General features: G+C 38.9%; 1 protein-coding gene and 1 pseudogene across 4 annotated transcripts in view; one reads left to right on the forward strand and one right to left on the reverse strand.

Annotated features, from left to right (window-relative positions):
• The window catches only part of SLC6A16 (solute carrier family 6 member 16), a 32,987-nt gene extending 14,017 nt beyond the window's left edge, over positions 1–18,970 (reverse strand). For 2 of the 4 annotated variants that reach the window (XM_061139816.1, XM_061139813.1), the window contains exons 1-8: positions 18,832–18,970; positions 5,568–5,643; positions 4,243–4,736; positions 3,649–3,806; positions 3,357–3,505; positions 2,967–3,168; positions 2,619–2,729; positions 2,203–2,444 (exon numbers count right to left, since the gene is read on the reverse strand). In XM_061139816.1, the coding sequence (XP_060995799.1) occupies positions 2,203–2,444; positions 2,619–2,729; positions 2,967–3,168; positions 3,357–3,505; positions 3,649–3,806; positions 4,243–4,736; positions 5,568–5,572 (1,361 nt within the window). In that variant the 5' untranslated portion in view covers positions 5,573–5,643; positions 18,832–18,970. The remainder of the gene's footprint in view (positions 1–2,202; positions 2,445–2,618; positions 2,730–2,966; positions 3,169–3,356; positions 3,506–3,648; positions 3,807–4,242; positions 4,737–5,567; positions 5,644–18,831) is intronic. The other 2 variants (XM_061139814.1, XM_061139815.1) reach the window with 2 other exon arrangements.
• Positions 14,027–14,674, forward strand: LOC133051655 (GTP-binding nuclear protein Ran-like; annotated as a pseudogene).
• Positions 18,971–19,537: the final 567 nt, after the last annotated feature.

Raw genomic sequence — 19,537 nt, forward strand, 5'->3', positions numbered from 1 at the left:
GGCCTCCTGGAAGAGAACAGGCTTTGCTGACCTGCCAACTGTGCAAGCAGAGTGAGCCAGCCACCACCATGGACAGCAGGGCCCGGCTGAATGCAGACGTGTGAGTTAACCCACCCACACCCAGGAGAAGAACTTTCCAGTCAACCCACAGAATCATAAGGAAATAATAAACCACTGCTGTTTTCAGCCACTTACTTTTGGAGTGATTTGTCTCACAGTAATAGATAACTAAGATGGCTGGATGGCATCACCGACTCGATGGACAGGGGTTTGGGTAGACTCCAGGAGTTGGTGATGGACAGGGAGGTCTGGCGTGGTGCGATTCATGGGGTTGCAAAGAGTCAGACATGACTGAGCGACTGAACTGAACTGAATAGATAACTACACTCCAACAATTTCACTTATACACCCTTGAAAAATGTGCATGTTTTGTAGTGCAGGAGGAAAATGTATAATATTTAGAAATGTTTAATGTTTAGAGAAACATTGTTTCAATAGCCAAAAACTAGAAAGATTGTACAAATACCCACTAGTAGTAGCATGGGTAAATACACTGTGATATGTTCATTTACTGGAATATTATACAGCATTAAAAAGCACAGACTAGAGGAAGACACAACAATACAGATAAATCTTTCAAGCATATGTTGAATTAAAAAAGTAAAACACAAAAGAATACAAAGAAAATGTGTATGTAAATAAACAAATTAGACTACATAAATGGATACATTAAACTACTGCTTTGTGTAAATGTTCAAATTAAACTATATTGCTTAGATAAGCATACATATAAGAAAATGTAAAGAAAACAAAGAAGTAATGATCATAAAAGTCATGATAATGGGTACCTCTAGGAAGGAGGAAAGAAGTTATAATTAGAGATACATGAAGCGCTTCCAAGGTCATTCTAGTTTTTACAATGGATGCTACACATTTTGTTTTATGCATGTTTCTACCCCATGGACTGTAACTAACCAGGCTCCTCTGTCCATGGAATTCTCCAAGCAAGAAGACTGGAGTGGGTAGCCATTCCTTTCTCCAGGGGGTCTTCCCAACCCAGGGATCAAACCTGGGTCTCCTTCATTGCAGGCAGATTCTTTGCTATCTGAGACACGAAGGAAGTCCCTCTATATGTATGTAATGTACAATAAAATGTTTTTTAAAATACTAAAAATACCATTACACTCCCACCAGGCTGGCAAAATTTTAAAGTCTGACCAAGTTTAATCGAGTGTTGTGCAGAAAGTGAAATATACGGAATTCTCACGTATCATAAACCATGTTGAAAATCAGACAACGTATGTTAAGTCTATAGGTGTGACAACCCTACCCAGCAATTCCATTCTTAAACATGTACATTAGAGAACTCTTGCAGGTGTGCATCCAAATATGCCCAACCTCCTAGAAGGAAAACAGTGGCCATTTGCATGGATTAGAATTACCAGCAATAAATTCAGCTTAGGTTTGCCTCCTCTGGGAGTTCTTCTCTGAGTAGCTCAGGTGGAATGAATAGCTCTGTATTTTGTCCTCCCCATGACTTCTGCTGCTGGTTATAATGAGTTTAAGACCATATAATCAAGTATTTAATTCCCCTCCCCTTCTTCCTCCAAATCTTAAAACTCAGTGAAGGCAAGGTCTATGATCTGATTCACCTGTCCAGTCTTCATGTTATACAGAGCTCTTTCTAAATGTCTGATGAATGTTTTTGAAATTAATGCCTAAAGTATTAAAAATGGGGATGAATTAAAGAATAAAAAGAATTTAAAAATAAAGGCTCTAGTTCTGAGAATCCTTTTAGGGTTTAAGTATGATAGACTAACAGAAATCCTTAAATTTAGGAGCTGACAGTAAAGAATGAAGGCATTCAAGAAGTGGAGAGTTCTACAGATGACCGGTTCTGGATGCGATCTGGGACTAGAGTAACCTTGAACGCTTTCATATCTCTGTGGTGGTACTCTGAGGTGAAGAGTTGGCATTCTCAGAGTTTGAAGACTTCCAGGACTAGAAAAGGGCTCTAAGCAGGATGATACATGACAGGGATTCTACTGTCTCTGTTTCTCACTGTAGGGAAATGTAGAGGCTTGCAAAGAGACCTAAGATTGAGATGTGTGAATGTGGGTCTTTGTAGCAACTTTAAGGTTAGGCTCTTTGTGTTTTGTAGTTCCCTGAGGTTGGGATCCTCAACTAAGAGGTTGGCCTTACTTCGCATTGCAGTGGTGCGTGAGCTGTGTGGCCCAGAAGCCCAAGACAGAGAAGATAAAAGGTGTGACAAGCATCATGGAGACCAGGTTAGCCAGAGCCACAATAACGGCATCGCTGAGACAGCTGTTGGACGATTCCATGTGCGAGGCTATGGAGACAATGGCGCCAAAGCCGAGGCCCAAGGAACACAAGACTTGGTTCCCTGCTCCGTGCCATATGCTCGCGTCGGCTATAGTTGATATCTAAAAGGGAGAAGACGAGTGTTAAGGGAAGATGTCAAAGAAGGAGAGGAGAATCTTAAAAGGGTTAAAATGGGGGAGAGGAAAAACAGAGAGAGATAATGGGGAAAGGATGCCTAAGGATAGGCAGGAAATGTCCTCCAAGGCCTGATGGGGAATGAGGAAGATACACCTTACCTTAACAACTGTCATATAGTGAAGGCCAAACACTGCCCCTTCCAGCATTATACTCCGCACGACAAGATAGAGCATTATGAGACAACTGGTTGATACCAAGACACACATTACCTGAATTGAGAGTGGGACAAAGCATGTACCAGTGGGAGTCAACCAATAATCAGCAAGGATCAAAAGTTCTGAATCAGAAATAAGGAGGAGTTAGAAGACAGCTTCTAGCAGGGGTCAGGAGCTACTGGGAGCAAAAAGTCAGAGGGAATGAAAAATTAGGAAATCAAAGAGTAACAAAGTTAGGTGAAAGCCAAAGCATCTAAGAACGTTAAGATATCAAAAAAATGGGTGGCTCACCTTCCCAGTCCACTTGAGCCCTTTAAGCATGAAAGCACCAAGAAGACACAAGGACACGAATAAGGGCAGGGTCAGACTCAACACTGGTGGCCCATTGTTCTCAATGCTGTCTGAGGCCTTCAGAGTCATCCGGTACCAGAAGTACAGGGAAGGCGTCGTCCGTGCACACTCAGGATCTGCAGGGACCTGGCTCTGGAGATGCCTGCTAGACAGGGTGACCCCTCCCCTCTTCTTTAGCCTCCCCTCTTCCCCCTCTTCCTTTCCCCCTTCCCCCCGTTTCTTCTTCCTTCCACAATCTTCCTCTTCTTTATTACTCCTTGCTCCTTTCTCCTCTTCCAAATTTCCTACCTCTCTGTTCTCCCCCCTTCTCATCTTTCATGTCCTCCTCACCAAAGCCACTGGCATTCTCCAGTAAGGGACATTTCTCCCACGGAACGGGAAACTGGAAGGACTGACTCAAGTAGAAGAGGATCCAGGCAGTGATCACATTCAAGAACAAGCCGTTGATGAAGCACACCTAGGGGCCAGGGAGGAGCTGGCTGGGGAGGAAGGGAGGGGTCAGGAACAAGGCGGGGATTTGACAGAGGACTGGGGAACTGAAGGGATCTGACCCATTCCAGGATGAGGGCTAGGATGGGGATGGGGTGTAAAGGGTAGGCCTGGGCAGCCCAGGGCTCCTCACCAATAAGCTTGTATACCCTACACCACCGGTCCAGGGGTTGATGGCCTTCCACACACCAATGTTGCCCTGACGCATCCTCTGACCAGCTGTCATCTCCAGGAAGAGGAGAGGAATCCCAATCAAGAACAGCAAGAAGATGTAGATGATGAGAAAAATGCCTGTGCAGAGGATTCAAGCAGGAGCTCTCAGAACCAGCTGGCTTTTTGGTGCCTGGACTTCTTCATGGATACAGAAAAACTTGTTCCCCACCAGTGACCTCCCTCAGAGGCACAGGCATCAGGAGTCAACTGTTTTCACATCCCTTACAGTTCCAGGCGTCCAGTTCTTTGGTCTCTAATTCCTGGAAGATCCAAACACCTAGTCTTCACCTCCACCCTTGATCCAGGCTTCTAGCCCCACCATCCTCCTGTTCAGATATTCTGTACCTCTACCCCTCTTATGACCCTTCACATTCAGGCATCTGACTCCTATTCTGCTCAGAATACCAAGTCTTTATCCTCTACAGGTCCCAGAGACCTTGGGAGTTTGAAGTCTAGACAGGCCTCCATCTTGCTAGCCCCTTGTGAATCCGTGGTTCCTGGTACCCAGACTTACCACCTCCGCTGTGAAGCCACAGGTAGCAAAAACTCCAGAGACTGGCCGGCCTCATGGTATAGCCCACCTGGGCCAGGAGGTACTCAGCCTTGTTGGACCAGAATGGACGAGTAATGAGGAGTTCACTCTTTTCCTCCTCTGGCACCTGAACTTTCTCGGGTAAGAATCTCTGTCTCAGGACTGGGGCAGCCGCTGCCCCCGTGACAGGGGTTACCTTGGGATGGCTGGCCCTGCTCTGAGCCTCAAAAGCTTGTGTCTCCCATGCCTGAGCCCTCACGGCCCGGGCCTCAAAAGCCTGGACCTCAGAGACCCAGGCTGTCAGAGACCAGGTGCCTGTGCCCTTGTTTTCCAAAGCGTGATCTTCGGGGGAGCTTTCAACAGATGAGACTTTGCCCAATGACACTCCTGAAGCCTGGGCCTCTGTCACCATTTCAGGCAGACTTTCAGGAGCAGCTCCAACTTTCACAAGGGAGGATTTGATTTTGTGAGTAGACCTGAAGGACATCAAAAACTATATTTTAGGTTTTAGAGTGAAAAGATGACTTAGTTCCAAAACAAATCCTCAACACCTCCTAAGGAAACCTTCCATTTCTGTCCCTGTGTGTATATGCTAAGTCACTTCAGTCATGTCCAGCTCTTTGTGACCCCATGGACTGTAGCCCACCAGGATCCTCTGTCCATGGGATTCTACAGGCAAGGATACTAGAGTGGATTGCCATGCCCTCCTCCAGGGGATCTTCCCAACTCAGAGATCAAACCCGCGTCTCTTATGTCTCCTGCATTGGTAGGTGGGTTATTTACCACTAGCACCACTGGGAAGACCCATTTCTGTCTCTACCACCACTGAAATTCAAAGCACAAAAGAATCTTTCACATAAGTTTTACTTCTTAGAAACATTTCAGTGCAAGGGATTAAGACAAATAGCTAAGCTAATACACGCAAAAAGTTTCTGAAAACTTTGAGGTATACTCCATACAGAGGATAGTACTATTTATAGTGGGCTTCTGAATCAAAGAAAGGACTTTAATATTAAATCTGCCTGGTAAACCAATCTTAGCAAAGCTGCTTTACTTCTCTGAGCTATTTCACCTGTAAAACACTCAGGTTTCTGCTCAAATATCACCTCACCAGAGACGCCTTCCCTGCCAGCCTATCTAGAATAGTAGCTACCTACCCACAACTCTCTCCATCCAGCCTACTTTTATTTTTCTTCATAGCATTTCTCACCTCCTGATGTGATTATCTCTTGATGGTTTGTCTGGTCACAGTCTAACCGTGCTCCCCACCCCACTGCTCTGTCCCCAACAAGTGGATGGTGCTTTACCTCATATCTGGGGCCACTTTCCTCTCTGTCCTCTGTGCTTCCACCACTCTGACCTGTTGTTGGCTCTTCAAATGCTCTACAAGAGAACAGGCAAGGATTGTGATGGAAACGAAAAGGAAAAAAACAGGATGTGGAAGAGAGGGAACTGGAGTTTTCTTTCAGAGGAGGAAAGAGGATGCCACCCAAAAGCAGGGGCAGTGAGTAGGTGCCAAGGCAGCACAGGCACATCTGGGTCACAGGGATAAACCAACTGTGAGACACACTGTTTCCAAAGAGTTCTTAAGTAGCTCAGGAAATGCTTACATTTCAATGATAGGTTAAAAAAAAAAAAAACTCAGATATAAATTTCCATCTTTAGTGCTATTTCTACTACATTTTAAAATGCAGTGGAAAAAAAAAGAATTAAAAAAATGCAAAGAAAGAAAAGGCTGAAAGAAAATACATTAATATATAGAAGACAAGAGGATTATAGGTATTTTTATAGCCTTCCCTCTGATTTTAAATCAGTCTAGTAAATTGTCTAAAAGTGTTACTTGAATAATCAAGAAAAATACGTATCAATAAATAAAAATTAAAAATAAAATGATGATACTGGAGAAGTAAAATTGAAAGAGCTCCCATCAGCCAAATCTTGGACAACTGGAGCATCAAGATAAATAATAACACAGAATAAAATAAGAATCTATGAATCCACAGTGATATAAATAAGGAAAAGGAAAATCTCTTCCTTACAGTAAAATGCAAACTAATAAATTCATAGGAATGATGAAATTAGAAAATTATCACTTGCCATGAGTAATAATTGACTCAAGCAAGAATTTTTAATCACTGCTCACACAAGAAAGTTTGACAGGGACAAAAATAAGTGCTTAGTATTAATGTGTCTCCCCACAAGATACTCTCCTCCCCACCAAATAGAGAAATAGTATCTTTACAGTGTTAAACACTACCTTAACCACATAATGAAAGTCAATTGATACCATTTGCTTCCTGATACGAGGCACTGAGAAGAACACAACGTCATTTCAGTGGTATTCCTGCCAAAAATGTACGACCAGAATCTAATCATTAAGAAACATCACGAACCCAAACTGAGGGACATTCTATAAAGTAACTGACCTCTATGCATTAAAAATGTTGAAGTCAAGAAGACAAGAAAAGACAAAATTGAATTTTAAGTCCAAAATCACAACTGTAAGCCTGAAATTATGTCAAAATAAGAAATTAACACTGGAACTTGAAAAACATCTGGGTTGGACTTCTAGTGTCTGATTCTCATGTAAGAGCTTGTAAGGAGGGCCTGCCACTCCATCTTAATAAGTAAAAATCTGAACAGACTGAAAAACCAGCAACTCTTGTTGGATCCCTAAGGAAAGTGAGCACAGAGGGCAAATCATTGCCCTTAACACTGGAGAGACAGATAGGTAAATATAAAAATTCACTGAATAACAATCAGAGGAAAAAAATCCCCTTGGGTTTCCAGCAAGGGAAGGGGAAAAAAGAACCATGTTAGTGTTATCATATTTTCATAATTTAAAAATGAAGAAAAAGAACCATTTTGAACCACTCTAGAACACTCTGTTCTTAATAATGCCTGCCCTCAAAAGAAACTAGTTAACCAGAGCCTCATCTGTTAACATCAGAGTCAAATTGACCTAGGGTAAGGAAATACCCAACTCCAGCCCACTCTAGACACCCTGTCCCACCTAAAAGGGAAGGGAAAAACAAAACCTGAGAAACATTTGTAAAGTCCAGAAACACAGGCACTAAAAGACAGTTCTATGGAGAAGGAAATGGCAACCCACTCCAGTATTCTTGCCTGGAAAAGTCCATGGACAGAGGAGTCTGGCGGGCTGAAGTCCATAGGATTACATGACTGAGCATGTGTGCACGAGGGTGGAGGGAAATGGGTTGGTACCAATAAAGTGATAGAACTAAAATAAATAAATAAATAAATAAATAAATAAATAAATCAAAGACAGATCTAGTCGCAGGTTTACTGAACATTTCCCCTCACCCTACAGCTCACCACATTACTAAAGGCTGATTTACAGCAGTTTACCATTACATCAAGTTCAGGCTATCAAGGAAAAAATTAAAAGGCATACCAAAAGGTAAAAAAACACAACTTAAAGAGAGAACAGGGATTAGAACCAGACATGGTTGAGATGTTGAAATTATCAGACCAGGGATTTAAAATAACTATGGTTAACATGTTAAGGGCTCTAATAGATTAAGTAGACAGCATGCAAGAACAGATGGGAAATTTGAGCAGAAAGATGGAAATCCTAAGAAAGAACCAAAAAGGACTGACAGAGATTTTAAAAAATACTGTAACAGAAATGAAAAATATTTTTGATGGGTTTATTTGTAGACCAAACATGGCTGAGAAAATAATCACTGAACTTGAAAATATCTCAAATAGAAGCCTCCAAATCTGAAAAGCAAAGAGAACAAAGACTGAAAATCAGCAGGCAGAAAATTAGTAAAGATATATTCAAACTCAACAACACCATCAATCAAAAGGATATAATTGGCATTTACAGATTACTTCATCCAGTAACAGCAGAATACACATTTTTCTCAAGTTCATTCACCACAACAGACCACATTCTGAGCCATAAAACACCTTAACAAATTTCAGATTTGTTATTTGAAGTCACACAATGTCTGCTTACAGTCAACAATCAAATTAAACTAGAACTAGATGAAATAGACTGATTCCTTGAAAGACACAGTCTTCCAAAACTCATACAAGAAGAAACAATCTAAATAGTCTGTCTCTGTTAAAGAAGTTGAACAAATAATAACCTTCCAAAACAGAAAGCACAGGACCCCAGTGGGTTCACTAATGAATTCTATCAACAGTTTAGGGAGTGCTAGCTTCGGCAGCACATATACTAAAATTGGAACAATTTAGGGAAGAAATTATACTGATTTTCTACAATCTCTTGGAGGATAGAAGCAGAGGGAATAATTCTATGAGACCAGCATTACCTAGATACCAAAACAAAGATATTACAGAAAAAGAAAACTAATATCTCTCATTAACATAGATGCAAAAATCCTAACAAAATATCAGCAAATACAACCCAACAATGTACAAAAAGAATTATACATCATGACCAAATATGACTTATCCCATGTATCCCATGTATACAAGCCTGAATGAATACAACATTCAAAAAGCAATTAATGCAACAACAGGCCCATGAAAAGATGCTCAACATCATTAATTATTAGAGAAATGCAAACCAAAACTGTAATGAGGTACCACTTCATACCAGTCAGAATGGCTATCATTAAAAAATCTACAAATAACAAATGCTGGAGAGGGTGTAGAAAAAAGGGTCTTTACCCCTCCTACACTGCTGGTGGGAATGTAAATTGGTGCAGTCACTATGAAAAACAGTATGGAGGTTTCTCAAAAAACTAAAAATAAAGTAGCCATATGATCCAGCAATCTTGCTCCTGGGCATATATCCAGACAAAACTATAACTCAAAGAGACACATGCACTCCAATGTTCAAAGCAGCACTACTTACGATAGCCAAGACATGGAAGCAATCTAAATGTCCATCGACAGATAAAAGCATAAAGAAGATGTGGTATAAATACACAATGGAATACTACTCAGCCATAAAAAAGAATGAAATAATGTCATTTAATGGGTGGACCTAGAGATTATCATGTGTGCTTAGTCGTCCAGTCGTGTCCGACTCTGCGACACCATGGACTGCAGCCCACGAGGCTCCTCTGTCCGTGGGATTCTCCAGGCAAGAATAGTAGAGTGTGTTGCCATGCCCTCCTCCAGGGGATCTTCCCAACCCAGGGATCGAACCCAGGTCTTCCACACTGCAGGCAGATTCTTTACCATCTGAGCCACCAGGGAAGCCCAAGAATACTGTCCTTAAAGGAGAGAAAAGAATGAAAATAGGTCAGAAAAATATATTTGAAGAAATAATGACAGGAAACCTCCCAAATTTGGTGAAAGAGATAGATTTTTATTTAAAGAAGCTTAAAGAGTGCCACATAGGATAAACACAAAGAGAAAAATGTCTAATATAAGCATAGTCAATCTGCTGGAAATCAAAGATAAAGAGAAAAATTTTGAAAGTAGCCAGAGAAAAAGAACACATTATATACAAGGGAACAATACTAAATACTATGTACTTCTCATCAATTCCAAAGGGAATTGAACAATATCTTCAAAGCACAGATAAAGGGGAAAAGACTGCCCATCAGAATTCTATAATCAATAAAAATATCCTTCAAAAAAAAAAGAAGCCGCAGACTTCCCTGATGGTCCAGTGGTTAAGAATGGACCTGCCAATGAAGGGGTCACAGGTTCGATCCCTGGTCGGGGAAAATCCCACATGCTACAGGGCAACTAAGCCTGTGGGCCACGACTACTGAAGCCCGTGCATCCTAGACTACTCTGCAACAAGAGAAGCCACCACAATGAGAAGCCTGTGAACAGCAACTGGAGCGCAGCCGCGACTCAGGGCACCCAGAGAAAGACCACGTGCAGTAACAGAGACCCAGCACAGCCAGAAATAAACAAACAATTAATTTAAAAAATAGATTAAAAAATTTTTTAAGTTTGTTCTTTAAAAAGGAGACAAAACAAAAACATATTCAAATAAAGACAGACTCAGAGAATTCATCACAGCAGACCCACAAAACGAAAGATGATGAAATTAGTTCTAAGAATGAAGGTAACAGTATCAGAGGGAAATTCAGATCTTCAAGAACAAATAAAGAATGTTGGAGATAGTATATATGTGGGAAATAGTAAAACTATATTTTCCCCTTACTTTCTTTAAAATACATGTGAATTTTTAAAACAAAACTTACTTGTGAATTTTTAAAGCAAAATTATAATTTTTAAAAACTAAAATCATAATTGTACCAATCATAAAAAAAGAACAAAATAATGCCATCTGCAGCAACATGGATGGACCTAGAGATGGTCATACTGAGTGAAGTAACTTGGACAGAGAAAGACAAATATATGATATCTCTTATATTTGGAATCTAAAAAATGGTACAAATGAACTTATTTACAAAACAGAAATAGTATCATAGATATAGAAAACAAACTTATGGTTACCAATGGGGGAAGGGAGAGACAGATGAATTGGGAGATTAGGACTGATGTATACATGCTACTATATATAAAATATATAATTAACAAGGACCTCATGTACAGCACAGGGAACTTTACTTAATACTCTGTAATGATGGATATGGTAAAAGAATCTAAAAAGAGTGGATATATGTATGTGTATAACTGGTTCACTTTGCTGTACAGCAGAAACTAACACAATATTATAAACCAACTATACTCCAATAAAATTAATTAGAAAACAAACAAAAAATTTATAAGTTGTAAGTTTTATACTGCATAGTAGATGTAAAACACATTGAAAGCAGGGGGGCATAAACTGGACATATACAATTGCAAGACATCTATATTATATGTGAATTGATAAAATATTAGCTCTAAATAGACTATAAAAAGTTAAGAATATGACTTGTAATCCCTAGACAACTGCTAAATAAATGTTACAAAGAGTTACAGTTACCAAGGCAAAAGATAAATTAAAATGAATACTAAAAAACTATTCAAACTATCTAAAAGAAGACAGGAAAAACAGAAGCCCAAAATGGACAAAGAGAAAAATAATAAAATGGAAGACTAAAATCCAACCATATCACTTACATTAAAGGTTTTTAATTAAGCATTTCAATTAAAAGGTAAAATTTGTCAGGATGAATAAAAAAGCAAGACCCAATTATATGCTTGTGAAGAGATATGTTGTAAGTTCAAAGACACAGATAGATGAAAGTCAATTACTAGAAAAAGTTATATCATGCAAAATGTTTTTCCAGTAGGTGACTCTTTATTTTTCACACACCATTCTCAAACACACTATTGTGTGTGTGTGTGTGTGTGTGTGTGTGTGTGTGTGTGTGTGTGTGTGTGTGTTCAGTCACTCAGTCATGTTCGACTCTTGTGATCCCATAGACTATAGCTTGCCAGTCTCCTCTGTCCACGGAATCTCCCAGGTAAGAAGACTAGAGTAGGTTACCATTTCCTTTTTCAGGGGATCTTCCCGATCCAGGGATTGAACCCACAACGGCAGGCAGATTCTTTACCACTGAGCCACCAGGGAAGCCCAGTGACCCTATTAGTATAACAAAATTATGTTTGAGATAAAGAATCTTATCAGATATAAAGAAGGACATTTACTCATAATAAAAGGTCAATTCATCATGAAGCTAATATTTACAAATGTGTTCAAACATAAAAATCTGAAAATACATGAAGCAAAAGTTTACAAAAGTTAAAGAAAAAATCAATTCCAAAATCATAATATTAACAGAAGTTAGCACTCTTTCAGTAACTGGCAGGAAAAAAGAAGACCAAAATATCGGTAAAGATGAAGATCCAAAAACACTATCAGCAGCTTTGGCCTAATTGATATTTACAGAACCTCAGAACTGCAGGACACATATCAACCATAAAACACGTATCAATAAATTCTCGAGGATTAAAATCACACAGAGTACATTCTTTGACTACAAAATGTTAGTAAATTTAAAATCAATAACAACATATTTAAGGAAACTTCAGATACTTGGAAATTGAAGAAAATTGGGACTTTCCTTGGTGGCCCAGGGTTAAGACTGTGCTCCCAGTGCAGGGGATCCAGGATTCAATCCCTGGTCAGGGAAGTTGATTCCACATTCTGCAACTTACGATCCCAAATGCCACAACAAAAATCAAAAATCCCGTGTGCCCCAATTGAGACTTGCCACAGCCAAATAAATAAAATATTTTTTAAGAGAATATATTACTAAACAATCCAGAGGTCAAAGAATAAATCACAAAGAAATTATAAAACATTTTAAACTGAAGGATAATAAAATTATAAAATGCCAAAATTTGTGGAATACAGCAAAAGCAATGCTTTGAGAGAATTTTATAACTTTACACACTAATATTAGAACAGAAAAAAGGTTTAAAATCATTGTCTGAGGGACTTCTCTGGTGGTCCGGTGGTTAAGAATCCACCTGCTAACGCAGGGGACACTGGTTCAGTCCCTGGTCCAGGAGCTAAAATCCCACGTGCCACGGGGCAACTAAGCCCATGTGCCACAGCTACTGAGCCCACGTGCCATACAGCCCATTCTCCACCATAAGAGAAGCCACCACGATGAGAAGCCTGGGCACCGCAACTAGAGAGTAGCCCCTGCTCACCACCACTAGACAAAGCCTGAATGCAGCAACAAAGAACCCGAGCACCACACTGAAGACCCAGTGCAGCCAAGAATAAATAAATAAAGGACGAAACAGGAAACAGACAACTGATGAAAGTAAGAAAGCCAAAAAAAAAAAAAAAAAGTAAGAAAGCCAAAACTGGTTCTTTGAAATCATCAACTGGGTAAACCCCACAATAGATCGACTGGACAAAAAGAGATATGTACATCACCGATATCAGGAATGAAAGAGGATTATTACTACATATCCTATAGACATTAAAAGGATAATAAGAAAATATTTCATGCCAACAAACTTTACAACTTAAATGAAATGGGAGAATTCCTTAAAAATACAACTTAACAAAACTGATATCCAATGACATGGGAAATATGTATAGTCCTAGGACTATTAAATAAATTGCATTCCTTATCAAAATCCCTCCCACCAAGAAAATTCCAGGCCCAGATGGTTCCAATTAGTGAATTTTATAGAATATTGGAAGAAAAAAAATAACACCAAGTATAAATACTTTGGAAAACAGAAGAAGAGGAAATACTTCCCAGTCCATTTTATAAGGCTACCATCACCCTAATGACTAAACTTGATAAAGATATTAGTAAGAGAGATCATTTCAGACCAATATCTTCATGAACTTAGATGAAGACAAAAATCCCCAACAAAAATTACAAAGCAAATCCTGAAATATACAAAAGGGGTAATAACTAATGATAACATGGAGTTTGTCCCAGAAATGCAAGGTTGATTTAACATACAAAAGTAGCAATGTAGGGAACTTCCCTGGCAATCCAAAGCTTAAGATTCCATGCTCGCAATGCAGGGGTGCTGCTTTGACCCCTGATTGGAGAACTAGGATTCTGCACATCCCACCACGTGGCAAAAAAAGTAGCCATGTAATTCGGAAATAAACCCATAAGCATATGGACTTTGATTCTTGAAATAGAGTACAAAGACATCTAACTGGAAAAGAAAGGTCCTTTCTGGAATAACTGAATTATCCAAATAGGAAAAAAAAGAATGAAACTCAAATCCTATTTCATGCTATACACAAAGACTAATTTTATATGAATCATCAATCTAAATGTAAAATGTAAAACTAAAAAGCATTTAAAAGAAAACCTAAGAGCCTCAGTCAGACAGGTGCAGAGTCACTTCTGGAAGTAACATCGTGATGGCTGCCCAAGGAGAACCCCAAGTTCAGTTCAAACTTGTATTGGTTGGTGATGGTGGTACTGGAAAACTACATTCATGAAACGTCATCTGACTGGTGAATTTGAGAAGCATGTAGCTACCTTGGGTGTTGCGGTCCATCCTCTCTTGTGTTCCATACCAACAGAGGACCGATTAAGTTCAATGTATGGGATACAGCCAGTCAGGAGAAATTTGGTGGACTGAGAGATGGCTATGATATACAAGCTTAGTGTGCCATTATAATGTTTGATGTAACATCAAGCATTTACTTACAAGAACATGCCTAACTGGCATAGAGATCTAGTATGAGCGTTCGAGAACATCCTGACTGTGTTGTGTGGCAATGAAGTGGATATTAGGGACAGAAAGGTTAAGGCAAAGTCAATTGTCTTCCACCAAAAGAACAATCTTCAGTACTATGACATTTCTGCCAAAAGTAACTACAACTTGGAAAAACCCTTCTTCTGTTGCCAGAAAACTGATTAGAGACCCTAACCTGGAGTTTGTCGCCATGCCTGCTCTTGCCCCACCAGAGGTGGTCATGGACCCGGCCTTGGCAGCACAGTATGAGCATGATTTACAGGTTGCTCAGACAACTGCTCTCCCGCATGAAGATGATGACCTGTGAGAAAGTGAGGCTGGGGCCCAGCGTCAGAAGTCTAGTTTAATAGGCAACTGTCCTGTGATATCAGTGGTGCAGCGTGTATGCCACTTTATTATATAGCTAAGCAGAATGTGTGCTTAATCTTTGGATGCTGAAGGAGATAGATGGGCTTTGGAGTGAATGTGGCAGTCTAAAAAAAAAAAAAAACTTTCATTTTTTTGGACCTGCATATTTAGGTGTTTTGGAACACAATTGTTTCCTCCTTGAGTTTCAAATATAAGACTGCTATAGTCACATGACAATACTGAGCAGTGGAATCTTGTTTGTTATCGTCATTCCCATTCCTTTTCGTTTAGAATCAGAATAAAGTTGTATTTCAAATATCAACAAAAAAAAATGAGAGAGTGCCTTCATGACTTAAGGGTAGGCAAAAGTTTCTAATGTAGAACATAAAATGCAATAATCTTTAGAACTTAATCATTCAGATTTCACAAAGTTAAAAAACTCTGCTCATCAAGAAACTTAAGAGAATTAATAGGTAAAGTTAGAGACTAGGAGAAAATGATCCTGAGATACATAGATGACAAAAGACTTGTGTTTAGGGAACATAAAGAACTACTGCTTAATTAAAAGATATAAAAACAGTAGTAGGGGTATAAGAGGGACAAACTACTAGTACATAATAAATAAACTACAAGGATATATTGTACAACACATGGAATATAGACAATATTTTTTAATAACTATAAACCGAGTATAACCTTTAGAACTTGTGAATCACTATGTTGTACATTTGCAACTTACGTAATATATCAACTACATATCAATTTCTAAAAGATGTCCAATTAGGACTTCCCTGATGGTCCAGGTGTTAAGAATGCTAATGAAAAGAACTCAAGTCTGATCCCTGGTCCTAGAAGATTCCACATGTCTCCAGGCAACGAAGCCCATGCACCACAACTACTGAACCCACACACCCTAGAGCCTGTGCTCTGCAACAGGAGAAGCCACCTCAATGAGAAGCCTTTGCACTGCAACCAGAGAACAGCCTGTACAGCAATAGACCCAGCACAGCCAAAAATAAAAATAAATAAGTAAAAATTATAAAAAAGGAAAGAAAGCACAAATAACCAGGATCAGGAATAAAAGAAGGGGACATTATTATAGATGCTGCAGATATTAAATAAATAATAATAATAAATATTAACATTATTGTACCAATAAATTTAAAAAATAGATGAGATACTTAAATACTTTTTAAAATTAACCAAAGAACTATCTCAGGAAAAATAAAAAATCCCCAAAGTCCTGCAGCCATTAAATAACTTGAAAATCTTTCAAACACACATGTGTTCATGCACACACTTACACACACACATATACAAACCTTTCTAATACCAGGTTGTCAGTAATGGCAAATTTTACCAATGTTTAAGAAAGACATGCTTGTCTAGAAAACAGAAAGAGGGACACTCCCCAACTTATAAGACTACCTCAAACTTGATACCAAAATTTATCTGAAAATTTTGAGTTTCAGCCAAAAAATAGCTGAAATACTTCTGAATAAAAACAAAGTGAGAAGTCATGCTCTAACAAGTATTAAGTTTTATTATAAATTTGTAGTAAGACAGTGTGAATGGAGACAAGGACAAACTAGTGGAACAGAATAGAGAGCCTAAAATTAGACCCATCCTTATACAGAGTCTGATACATGAGAGATATGCCTTAGCAGATCTGTGAGTAGGGGGTGAACTTCTCAATAAATGGTGCTGGACCAACTGGGCATCCATACAGACAAAAAAAAAAAAAATTGGCCCCTACCTCAAATGACAGTCCATGGGGTCGCAAGGAGTTGGATACAACTGAAGCAACTTAGCTAGCACCTCAAAGGATGTGCAAAAATCAATCTCACATGGAAAAAAGAAGTAAATGTGAAAAACAATACTATAAAATTCTAGAAAATGTAAAAGAATGGAGGATCACTGTTATACTACTCCAGGGAACAAAATTACCGATGATGTAAATGGTGCCCTTTAAAGCACAACACCTGGTGTTTCTCATAAAAGACACAATGAGCAATGACCATAAAATTTCAATTTGAGGACTTCCCTGGTGGCACAGAGGATAAGACTCCACCTGCCAATGTAGGGGACAGGAGTTCAATCCTTGGTTAAGGACGAACCCACAGGCCGTGAAGCAACTAAGCCCATGTACCACAACTATTGAGCCTGCGCTCTAGAGCCTGGGAACCACAGCTACTGAAGCCAGCATGCTGCAGCTACTGAAGCTTGCCCACCTAGAGTCCAGGCTCCACAGCAAGAGACGCTACCACAAGAAGGCCCAGGGCAGCCAAAAATAAAATAAACAATAAAATTATTTTTAAAACTTCCATTTGATACATTCTACTACATTAAAATTTAGAATGGCTTTTCATCAAAAGGCTCCAAAAGGAGAGCAGAAAGAAAAACTGTAGAGTGGGAGAATGTATCTGCAACCTACATAACAACAAATGACTAATATTCAAAAGATACAAAAAAGATACAAAAAACATCTACAAATTAGGAAGAAATGGACAGACAACACAATAGGCAAATGGGCAAGGGGCTTGAAAAGCACTTCAAAAATATTTTATAATATTTAAATAAGTATTAAATAATTCATTTAATTAAATTATTCCAATAAATATTACAAATTCTATGTCATTAACAGTCAATGAAAGGTAATTAAAATAACAATGAAATGCCACTGCACAACAACCAGATTGGGGAAAAAATGGAAAAGTTTAATAATACCACGTGTTGATGAGATGTAGAACAACCAGAAGGTCTCATCCCTTAATGTCAGTGTAAATCATTATAACTACTTTGGAGAACAACCTAGTACTAGTAGTAAAATTGAATACACACATACACTATGGCCCAACAACTCCCAATATATTCTCTAGAGAAACTCTTTCACTTGAGCAAAAGAATACAATAATAATTAATGATAACATATTGTGCTTGCTTTGTGTCAGGCACTATTCTAAATGCTCTATATTTTTAAATTACATCACTTTTCACCATAACCATGTAAGGTAGGCACTATTATTACTCCCATTTTACAAAAGTGAAAAAACTGAAACACAAAGAAGTTACACAACTTCAATTGTACACTACCAATGAGTGGTAGTCAGGATTGAACACAGTTTGGTTTCAGAAACAGCTCTTAACCAACTACACTCTTCTACTTCTCACAAGAATGTTTTCAGAAATATTATTCATAATTGTCAGAAAGCTGAAAAACACAAATGCCCATCAACAGCAAAGTGCATAAATCATAGACTTTTCAATCAAAAGAATACTATCCATATGTGAAGAAAATAAAGGAAGTACAGCTACATGCAACAATATAAATAAATTTCACAATGTTGAGCAGAAGAAGCACAATATAAAATATTCTAGACAGAGAGTCCATATTTCTAAGTTGAAAACAGAAGCAAAATCATGGCAAAAGTATAAAGAAAATCAAGGAGATGATTAGTACAAAAGTCAGACTTGAAGTTATCTCTACAAGGTAAGAAGGAGTACTTGACTATGAAATGATAATGACAGATCTTCCAGAGTCATGGTAACATTCTATTTCTTGATCTGGGTTGTAGTTACACAGATGTAAGCTTTATAATTATTCATTTAAAACTCTATTTATACATTCTATGCCCTTTGGTGGCTGCGGATTTCATGATTTAGAACGTTAGAAATAAAATATAAAGAAAAGAAGAAGAAATGGCCAGAGAACAAGGAGAAACACCAGAAGGAAATGCTGTCACAAAAAGGAAAAAGTAAAAAAGAACCTCCAGTTACCAAGTAAGATAAACCCTAAAGTGTATCCATAGGGAATTCTTTCATTTGGGTTTTTTTTTTAGTGACTTTTAGTCTTTAAAGGTAGTGAAAAACCCATGTAGCATATTATGTTATCAAATGTTAAATCATTCATAACAGTATGTGTCTTAATACTTCTTACTTTTTAAAATTTTATTTTAATTGGAGGCTAATTCCTTTCCAGTATTGTGGTGGTTTTTGCCACACATTGCCATGAATTAGCCACGGCTGTACATGTGGCTGTACACGTGTCCCCCTGCCTCCCCCCACCCCCTTCCCACCTCCCTCCCCATCCCATCCCTCTGGGTTGTCCCACTGCACCTGCTTTGAGTGCCCTGCTTCATGCATCGAACAGAAATCTTAATTCAATTTGTTCAAAAATTAACCAAGTTGAGGAAGCTGGAGACATTTCTCAGAGAGCCGGCAGTTTACCTAAGAAAGGCAAATCTTCACTATTAACAGATGGTTTGCCAGCAACTGAAATGAACCATAACTCAAATAACAGGAAGTACTTCTGATTCCCCTAATTTGTGTTAACACTGACCCTGACACTGAGTTCCACTAAAAAAAGGAAAACTGTGTTAATGAAAAATAAATCCACCTTTCTTGAAAACATTCAAAAGGTGCAAACAGGTCAATTTACCAGAATCTACAAGTTTTCTGGTAAATTGGTAAATGTGATTCTTACTGAGAGAACTAATTTTCGGTGAACAGATTCTGCAAACGGGCTACCTGCGACCCCGTGAAAGCCCTTTTGTGTTCTTGCAGCTGAGAGGCCCTGATGGTGGCCCAACGCCTGAGACCCTACCTCATCCTTCCGGACAAAGACTCTCCTCAGCCATTGCTTCCAGGGAGCTCTCGGAGTTCCTGGAAATGCCCCCTTACCTCTTTCCCTGTAACTATAAACCCCAAAACGAAAGGAGGGAGCTGGTGTCCAGCTTCTTTAAGAAAAAAGCAGTAACTTCGTCCCCAACAGGCCGGTGAAGAGGTTGGACCCGGTCTCTGCAGCCTGGGAGCCTGAACCAAT

Source organism: Dama dama, chromosome 4, assembly GCF_033118175.1.
Source record: "Dama dama isolate Ldn47 chromosome 4, ASM3311817v1, whole genome shotgun sequence".
Classification (NCBI taxonomy): domain Eukaryota; kingdom Metazoa; phylum Chordata; class Mammalia; order Artiodactyla; family Cervidae; genus Dama; species Dama dama.